The sequence below is a fragment of the Montipora foliosa genome, chromosome 13 (genome assembly GCF_036669935.1).
Source record: "Montipora foliosa isolate CH-2021 chromosome 13, ASM3666993v2, whole genome shotgun sequence".
In the NCBI taxonomy this organism is placed as follows: Eukaryota; Metazoa; Cnidaria; class Anthozoa; order Scleractinia; family Acroporidae; genus Montipora; species Montipora foliosa.
Window position 1 is genome coordinate 37,685,072 of NC_090881.1, and position 7,500 is coordinate 37,692,571.

Sequence of the window (7,500 nt, forward strand, 5' to 3'; positions counted from 1 at the left end):
AGTGGGTTGAGTTTGTTGGTTCTCTACTCTGCTCTACGGGTAATCCGGTTTCCGCCTCTCCTCAAAAACCAACATTTGACTTGATTTGAGTTAATACAGAACTGTTAATTTCAGTTTACAGTGTCCCCAATTAGCCCTCCAGCGCTAGAATGACTAGACACTTAAATAAAAGTTTCTTTCCTTCCTTCCTTGCCTTTAAAGACTGACCCACTGCGGTGCATGCACATCTCATGTTAACCCTACTAAACTATAAATATGATTTGGCAGAATTATCATCAAACCTCACCTGACAGGTAAGTCTTGTTTAAAATAATATTTCCAAATATCTGTAGACAGCAAATATTCTGGTCCTTTTAACTATTCCAACATCTCATGTGCCAAAATCTCTTACAACTCAAAATACATGTTCTCTCAAAACCACTGGCATTCATTCATTCACAGTTCTGCTTTGACAAGCGTATCTTTAAGCGATTTTCCTGTTCTATAAGAGATCAAGGGATATTCCTTGAACATCTCTCTGAGATTATGTTGGTAAATGCCATTTGTCTAATAGAATGTTCTTTAAGCCCTTCAAAGCTGGATGAAATTGCGCAACGAAAGGTAGAATTTTCTTGTGCGCTTGTTTGATATCAAAGCAGTATCGTAGCGTATTTGGCAGTGCGAAAACCGGGTTCCATTGTAACAAACATTCTTACATGTAACTATTAAAATCATTAGTACCAAGTTATTAGCATTAATAGTTAGGTTTGGAGTAAATTAATACAGTCATTCATATCACTGACAGATGTAGATAAATAAAATCACTCAAATGATCGACAGGCACTGGGCAAAACGATAACAAAAACAACATAGTGGAGACATTAATTACAGAAAAAGCTATGTAAAATATACATGCATTAATTTTACATGTAGATAGGCTACACATGTAGGTGCTTCGATATAATCCTCTTCGCCTTCTAGGACTAAAAATAAAGCTTTGCGTATTGTCTTTTTAAATGCTACAATCCTGGCCAAAAATAATGGAACATGTCTTCACTGGTTGTAGACTTATAAATTGGTCTCATACAAAAACACATTTTCGGACAATCCTGGCTGAAAATAATGGGACACCTTGCTACATTTATCTCAGACTCTTTCTCCCCCATCCCCCCTAGGACCCTCGCAATATTGTTACATTGCTGTTTATGTACTGTCTGAAGCATCCCGGTAGCTATCAACATTGCGAGGGGGAGGGGGGTTTCTTAACATCACAATAAGAGCTTGAATAAGGTTATGGAGACTGCTTATAGATGTGTAGAATAAAAACAGGGCTCGAAATTAAAAAATTGTTAGGTCGCCTTTTGGCGACCAACTGGAGAAATATAGTCGCCAGATGCAAAATTTTAAGTCGCCAGTTTGTATAATCGAAATAATGTTGAGGTTCCGCTTGTTGAAAGTGTTTGATATCGTCCGGTATGGCGTTGGACACATTCATACAGTCAGTAAGTACGAAAATACGAAAACAACAAAAAAAAAACAAAAAAAATACATACTTCTACAAAGCAATCTTGCCCAAACTTGAAACGTATAAATAAAAGTTTCAAGTCGCTATCTTTGTAGCTAATGGGAGCCAAACACGTTTGGCATCCTCTTCATTACCCGAAAGAGAAGCATGGAAATGTTTTAAATCTTCCCCGCTTACTAATTTATTCTCCATGCTGATTTATGTCGGACGTGTTCGCGCGGAACCACACGAAAGTCAGTCACTTCCGTTCTGTGGTCTTTTTGCAAAATTCTGCGCCTGCGGTTCCAAGAGAGAAACTGTAATGGACTCGCAGAAAATATTGCCAACAGAAGTCGCTAAAGTTTGGAGGGAATGTGGATTTTTAAATACAATTTGGCCCATTCTTTTACGGCGAACGCAAAGCAAGACAAGATAAGATGTTTATTTCAAGTTTAATGCTTTATTGTACATCTAAATCATGCAAAATTCAGGTCGCCAAAGTGGCGACTAACCGAAAATTTTAGTTGCCAAGGAGAAAAAGTTAGTCGCATTGCCGACTGTATTGGTCGCAATTTCGAGCCCTGAAAAATGTACACTAGGAGGCAATTCCATACATGTACTTTCGTGCCAAAGCAAGCAAAATAATTCCGCTGTTGATTCAGACGTGCAAATTCAATGTGATCATAATTAATTGCCACAAGAGGACCCAAATGTATCAACCTACACTTTAGAAATCTTTCAGGTATACATAGCTTCAGATGCGGAACTATTTAATACATGTACCTCATACATGAAGAGATACAGCTTCAAAGAAAACTGAAACAAAACAGACAACAAGATTGCAATGTAGCAAATACTCTGAGGACTTCAAGTCCTCAATTCAATTAGCGACAGTCTTACTGATTACACTGAATGCTCGTGATCAAATTGCAAAACTACTCTGCCTATGCATTCCATTCATTCTTAGTGCAAGTCCAAAGAAATGTGTATCACAAATCAATGTTGAGATTAGGATTGTGGGCTCCTTTCGTCAACTTTGATTTTCTCACATTACCACTATATGGTACAAAAGTTAAAAAATAATAATTTATTGTACTCACACTGTACATCAATATAGACATCTTTTGAAGAAGGACTACCAATGCCATTATAAGCAGTGCATCTGTAACCTCCTGCATCTTGCCTTGAGATGTTCATCATTGGCATGGTGAAAGAACTGTTATCTGAGAGTCTTGTCCAGGTGATGTTTGGCCCTGGTTCACCAGTTGCTGAACAATTCAGTTGCAAGCCAGTTCCCTCAAGTACAGTTTGATTTCCGGAAATGTCACTGATGTTAGCTGGAACTTAAATTTTCAAATTGTGAATTAATTTTACACATAATAATCACATGTATACATCTGAACACTGTATTCAATACGGACGATAAATGACGTCAGGGCTCTAAAACCAAAATTTCTTGCATTGATGGGACACCATATTTTTTTAATTATGCTGTTAAAACAATATACAGTACATGTTAAATGAACCCATTTACCCCTAAACCGGCTAATGTATACTGTTTTAGTATTTTACTACATGTAGATGTCTAATGCCATCTACATGTCATGTACAGTAGCTATCAACATTGCGAGGGGGAGGGGGGATTTCTGCAAATGACAATAAAAGCTTGAATAAGGTTATGGAGACTGCTTATAGATGTGTAGAATAAAAACAGGGCTTGAAATTAAAAAATCGTTAGGTCGCCTTTTGGTGACCAACTGGAGAAACATAGTCGCCAGATGCAAAATTTTAAGTCGCCAGTTTGTATAATCGAAATAATGTTCAGGTTCCGCTCCTTGAAAGTGTTTTATATCGTCCGGTATGGCGTTGGACACATTCATACAGTAAGTACGAAAATACGAAAACAAAAACAAAAAAATACATACTTCTACAAAGCAATCTTGCCCAAACTTGAAAAGTAAATAAACGTTTCAAGCCGCTATCATTGTAGCTAATGAGAGCCAAACACGTTTGGCATCCTCTTCATTACCCGAAAGAGAAGCATGGAAATGTTTTAAATCAGCTTCCCCGCTTACTAATTTATTCTCCATGCTGATTTATGTCGGACATGTTCGCGCGAAACCACACGAAAGTCAGTCACTTCCGTTCTGTGGTCTTTTTGCAAAATTCTGCGCCTGCGGTTCCAAGAGAGAAACTGTAATGGACTCGCAGAAAATATTGCGAACAGAAGTCGCTAAAGTTTGGAGGGAATGTGGATTTTTAAATGCAATTTGGCCCATTCTTTTACGGCGAACGCAAAGCAAGACAAGATAAGATGTTTATTTCAAGTTTAATGCTTTATTGTACATCTAAATCATGCAAAATTCAGGTCGCCAAAGTGGCGACTAAACGACAATTTTAGTCGCCAAGGAGAAAAAGTTAGTCGCATTGGCGACTGTATTGGTCGCAATTTCGAGCCCTGAAAAATGTACTCTGGGAGGCAATTCCATACATGTACTTTCGTGCCAAAGCAAGCAAAATAATTCCGCTGTTGATTCTGATGTGCAAATTCAATGTGATCATAATTAATTGCCACGAGAGGACCCAAATGTATCAAGCTACACTTTAGAAATCTTTCAGGTATACATAGCTTCAGATGCGGAACTATTTAATACATGTACCTCATACATGAAGAGATACAGCTTCAAAGAAAACAAACAAAACAGACAACAAGATTGCTATGTAGCAAATACTCTGAGGACTTCAAGTCCTCAATTCAATTAGCGACAGTCTTACTGATTACACTGAATGCTCGTGATCAAATTGCAAAACTACACTGCCTATGCATTCCATTCATTCTTAGTGCAAGTCCAAAGAAATGTGTATCACAAATCAATGTTGAGATTAGGATTGTGGGCTCCTTTCGTCAACTTTGATTTTCTCACATTACCACTATATGGTACAAAAGTTAAAAAATAATTTATTGTACTCACACTGTACATCAATATAGACATCTTTTGAAGAAGGACTACCAATGCCATTATAAGCAGTGCATCTGTAACCTCCTGCATCTTGCCTTGAGATGTTCATCATTGGCATGGTGAAAGAACTGTTATCTGAGAGTCTTGTCCAGGTGATGTTTGGCCCTGGTTCACCAGTTGCTGAACAATTCAGTTGCAATCCAGTTCCCTCAAGTACAGTTTGATTTCCGGAAATGTCACTGATGTTAGCTGGAACTTAAATTTTCAAATTGTGAATTAATTTTACGCATAATAATCACATGTATACATCTGAACACTGTATTCAATACGGACGATAAATGACGTCAGGGCTCTAAAACCAAAATTTCTTGCATTGATGGGACACCATATTTTTTTAATTATGCTGTTAAAACAATATACAGTACATGTTAAATGAACTCATTCACTCCTAAACCGGCTAATGTATACTGTTTTAGTATTTTACTACATGTAGATGTCTAATGCCATCTACATGTACATGTCATGTACAGTAGCTATCAACATTGCGAGGGGGAGGGGGGGTTTCTGCAAATGACAATAAAAGCTTGAATAAGGTTATGGAGACTGCTTATAGATGTGTAGAATAAAAACAGGGCTTGAAATTAAAAAATCGTTAGGTCGCCTTTTGGTGACCAACTGGAGAAACATAGTCGCCAGATGCAAAATTTTAAGTCGCCAGTTTGTATAATCGAAATAATGTTCAGGTTCCGCTCCTTGAAAGTGTTTCATATCGTCCGGTATGGCGTTGGACACATTCATACAGTAAGTACGAAAATACGAAAAAAAAAACAAAAAAATACATACTTCTACAAAGCAATCTTGCCCAAACTTGAAAAGTAAATAAAAGTTTCAAGCCGCTATCATTGTAGCTAATGAGAGAATCCTCTTCATTACCCGAAAGAGAAGCATGGAAATGTTTTAAATCAGCTTCCCCGCTTACTAATTTATTCTCCATGCTGATTTATGTCGGACGTGTTCGCGCGGAACCACACGAAAGTCAGTCACTTCCGTTCTGTGGTCTTTTTGCAAAATTCTGCGCCTGCGGTTCCAAGAGAGAAACTGTAATGGACTCGCAGAAAATATTGCCAACAGAAGTCGCTAAAGTTTGGAGGGAATGTGGATTTTTAAATGCAATTTGGCCCATTCTTTTACGGCGAACGCAAAGCAAGACAAGATAAGATGTTTATTTCAAGTTTAATGCTTAATTGTACATCTAAATCATGCAAAATTTAGCTCGCCAAAGTGGCGACTAAACGACAATTTTAGTCGCCAAGGAGAAAAAGTTAGTCGCATTGGCAACTGTATTGGTCGCAATTTCGAGCCCTGAAAAATGTACTCTGGGAGGCAATTCCATACATGTACTTTCGTGCCAAAGCAAGCAAAATAATTCCGCTGTTGATTCAGACGTGCAAATTCAATGTGATCATAATTAATTGCCACAAGAGGACCCAAATGTATCAAGCTACACTTAAGAAATCTTTCAGCTATAGCTTCAGATGCGGAACTATTTAATACATGTACCTCATGCATGAAGAGATACAGCTTCAAAGAAAACTGAAACAAAACAGACAACAAGATTGCTATGTAGCAAATACTCTGAGGACTTCAAGTTCTCAATTCAATTAGCGACAGTCTTACTGATTACACTGAATGCTCGTGATCAAATTGCAAAACTACTCTGCCTATGCATTCCATTCATTCTTAGTGCAAGTCCAAAGAAATGTGTATCACAAATCAATGTTGAGATTAGGATTGTGGGCTCCTTTCGTCAACTTTGATTTTCTCACATTACCACTATATGGTACAAAAGTTAAAAATAATAAATTATTGTACTCACACTGTACATCAATATAGACATCTTTTGAAGAAGGACTACCAATGCCATTATAAGCAGTGCATCTGTAACCTCCTGCATCTTGTCTTGAGATGTTCATCATTGGCATGGTGACAGAACTGTTATCTGAGAGTCTTGTCCAGGTGATGTTAGGCCCTGGTTCACCAGTTGCTGAACAACTCAGTTGCAAGCCAGTTCCCTCAGGTACAGTTTGATTTCCGGAAATGTCACTGATGTTAGCTGGAACTTAAATTTTCAAATAATAAATTGTGAATTAATTTTACACATAATAATCACATGTATACATCTGAACACTGTATTCGATACGGACGATCAATGACGTCAGGGCTCTAAAACCAAAATTTCTTGCATTGATGGGACACCATATTTTTTTAATTATGCTGTTAAAACAATATACAGTACATGTTAAATGAACCCATTCACCCCTAAACCGGCTAATGTATACTGTCTTACTATTTTACTACATGTAGATGTCTAATGCCATCTACATGTCATGTACAGTAGCTATCAACATTGCGAGGGGGAGGGGGGGTTTCTGCAAATGACAATAAGAGCTTGAATAAGGTTATGGAGACTGCTTATAGATGTGTAGAATAAAAACAGGGCTTGAAATTAAAAAATCGTTAGGTCGCCTTTTGGCGACCAACTGGAGAAATATAGTCGCAAGATGCAAAATTTTAAGTCGCCAGTTTGTATAATCGAAATAATGTTCAGGTTCCGCTCCTTGAAAGTGTTTGATATCGTCCGGTATGGCGTTGGACACATTCATACAGTAAGTACGAAAATACGAAAACAAAAACAAAAAAATACATACTTCTACAAAGCAATCTTGCCCAAACTTCAAAAAGTAAATAAAAGTTTCAAGCCGCTACCATTGTAGCTAATGAGAGCCAAACACGTTTGGCATCCTCTTCATTACCCGAAAGAGAAGCATGGAAATGTTTTAAATCTGCCCCGCTTACTAATTTATTCTCCATGCTGATTTATGTCGGACGTGTTCGCGCGGAACCACACGAAAGTCAGTCACTTCCGTTCTGTGGTCTTTTTGCAAAATTCTGCGCCTGCGGTTCCAAGAGAGAAACTGTAATGGACTCGCAGAAAATATTGCCAACAGAAGTCGCTAAAGTTTGGAGGGAATGTGGATTTTTAAATGCAATTTGACC

At 37.8% G+C, this 7,500-nt stretch overlaps 1 protein-coding gene across 6 annotated transcripts in view; it reads right to left on the minus strand.

The window, feature by feature from the left end:
- The window catches only part of LOC137983706 (intercellular adhesion molecule 5-like), a 69,434-nt gene that overhangs the window by 35,558 nt on the left and 26,376 nt on the right, over window positions 1-7,500 (minus strand). For all 6 annotated transcript variants that reach the window (XM_068830878.1, XM_068830880.1, XM_068830883.1 and 3 more), the window contains 3 exons: window positions 6,320-6,562; window positions 4,456-4,698; window positions 2,584-2,826 (listed from right to left, as the gene is read on the minus strand). In XM_068830878.1, coding sequence (XP_068686979.1) covers window positions 2,584-2,826; window positions 4,456-4,698; window positions 6,320-6,562 — 729 coding nt within the window. The remainder of the gene's footprint in view (window positions 1-2,583; window positions 2,827-4,455; window positions 4,699-6,319; window positions 6,563-7,500) is intronic.